This window comes from Octopus bimaculoides, chromosome 10, assembly GCF_001194135.2.
Source record: "Octopus bimaculoides isolate UCB-OBI-ISO-001 chromosome 10, ASM119413v2, whole genome shotgun sequence".
Taxonomy (NCBI): Eukaryota; Metazoa; Mollusca; class Cephalopoda; order Octopoda; family Octopodidae; genus Octopus; species Octopus bimaculoides.
Genome location: NC_068990.1, coordinates 12928564 through 12930748, shown reverse-complemented (window position 1 = coordinate 12930748; position 2185 = coordinate 12928564). Strand labels below are relative to the sequence as shown.

The window sequence follows — 2185 nt, the reverse complement described above, 5'->3', positions numbered from 1 at the left end:
TATATATATATATATGTGTGTGTGTGTATACACACATATATATATGAGAGAGAGAAAAAGTAAATAGGAGAAATCAAGTTTGTAAAATGGGAAAAAATATACAAAAAATAAAATTGTAAAGATCCAGAGATTGTGTAATTAATTGGCCCTTACCTCAATTTTATGGCGTGGGATTTTACTACATAGGAATATCCTTGTTTCCATGAACCACAGAGCTCCTGATCTGGCTTAATTCCATGAGAATTGGAGTATATTCTTACCACTGCGTGAGGGCATCCTTCATCTGAAGGGACAAAAGAACACAGGAATACATAGATTTCAGACGAATGTTTCGTTTGTTCCAATTAGAGTTACATACATACTATAATAATAATAATAATAATAATAATAATAGTAATAAAATAATAATAACAATAACAATAATAACAATAATAACAATGATAACAACAATGATAACAATAATAATGATAATAATACGGGCTGATTACTACCTAGCTCAGATACCAGGAAACCCCAAAATGGCTGAAGTTCAAAAGATAGTGCTCATGTGCCCATATCCTACGTAAAATACTGTCTATGTGATCTCAAATCTTAAAACAAACACATAATTTTCTTATGGTTTCTTAAACATTCACTAGAACAAAACTGTACAAATCCAAATATACGGTACCCTAGACATAACACCTACATGAACTTCTAACTTGTTGTCTCTTGAGGTCTCTGGGTGAGACTTGGATCCAACTTGTACAAATGCAAAACAAAAGTCAAACATAAAATAATAATAATAATAATAATAATAATAATAATAATAATAATCATAATAATAATAATAATAATAATAATAATATATTCCCTGATGTAGTACTAATGCCCTGATGTAGTAATAAATGCCTTGATGCAGTACCAGGTAGTGTCTCTCATGGCTTGTGATCTTAACCGATTAGAAGTGTTATCATGTACATTGTTTTGTCTTGGGCTAAGAGAAATATTCTGCTCAATACCACAGATATGCTTATTAACTGCTTGACCATAACCAGTTGAACATGTCTCTTGGTGGATGATGATATGTACATCTCTGATCAGGAGCAGAAGTAGTGGAGGAGCATCATAACCATGCATTGAGAGGATTTCTTTGGAGTTTGAATAATTCCCCTCTGGAAACATGGGTGTTTCATTCATCATCCTTAAACAAACCTCATTCAGGGACCTTTTGAGTGGGATGAGCTATTCGACTTGAAAAAAATTCTTACTGGGACCCACCTGCAAGGCCTTGCTCTGTTTATCTTGCTATGAGATCACCATATTGCACACATATTGTTTTGATACATGTGCCTGGTGTACCCATATCAGACAGGTATTCATGATGGGTATAATGGGCTTCATATATTTGTACCCCAGTGTCACTTTGATGGCATGCACTGCTCTCTCACTCAATAATAATGATGATGATGACGGTGATGATGATGATGATAATTGTTTCTAATTTAGGCACAACATCAACAATTTTGAGTGGAGGAATTTTACTTGATCATGTCAATCTTAGAAGTTGAGTACTACTTTATTTTATCGTCCCTGAAAGGAAAGATAGCATACATGACTTGAGTGGGATTTGAACTTGGAAGGTAAAGTGCCAGAACTAGATGCTACAATGCTTTAATACTTCATTTCAGGCAGATAAATAAACATTTACTCAAGTACAGATTAATGAGGTGAACTGAAAATGGTTCTAAGTTAACTGGAAGTATATCGATAATAATGTAAAGGAAAGAAAAAAAAAGTCATTAGCATTAAGATGTTACAACATAAGAGGCAAGGGAGTAAACTCTGATATCTTAAATAGATAAAATTTGTATGGAATTATACGACAGAGCATAAACAATTTATTAATTAGGTAATCTGAAATAACGATGCTGAAAAATTCCCCAAAGGGGCAGTCTACATGAAGAGCATATAGTTAAGTGCAGGTTAATATACTTAATGTAGTGAGCAGATGATTTTTAATCAATCAAAATTATACCCATAATGAGGAGAAATATCATTAGTACTAATGACTTGGAAATTTTAATTGACATCCTCATTATAGCATAACCAGCACAAAGCTACCAGCCCAGAGAATGACTTGAAAAGTAGCTGTCTATTTATCTATATACATATATGCTATATATATATATATATATATATATAT

At 32.5% G+C, this 2185-nt stretch overlaps 1 protein-coding gene and 1 long non-coding RNA gene across 16 annotated transcripts in view; one reads left to right on the top strand and one right to left on the bottom strand.

Moving 5' to 3' along the window:
• The window catches only part of LOC106869227 (dorsal-ventral patterning tolloid-like protein 1), a 1100309-nt gene that overhangs the window by 213534 nt on the left and 884590 nt on the right, over positions 1–2185 (bottom strand). For all 14 annotated transcript variants that reach the window (XM_052971032.1, XM_052971029.1, XM_052971039.1 and 11 more), the window contains one exon: positions 154–283. In XM_052971032.1, the coding sequence (XP_052826992.1) occupies positions 154–283 (130 nt within the window). The remainder of the gene's footprint in view (positions 1–153; positions 284–2185) is intronic.
• LOC106869228 (uncharacterized) overlaps positions 1–2185 on the top strand; it is a 28150-nt gene that overhangs the window by 9974 nt on the left and 15991 nt on the right. The window lies entirely within an intron of this gene.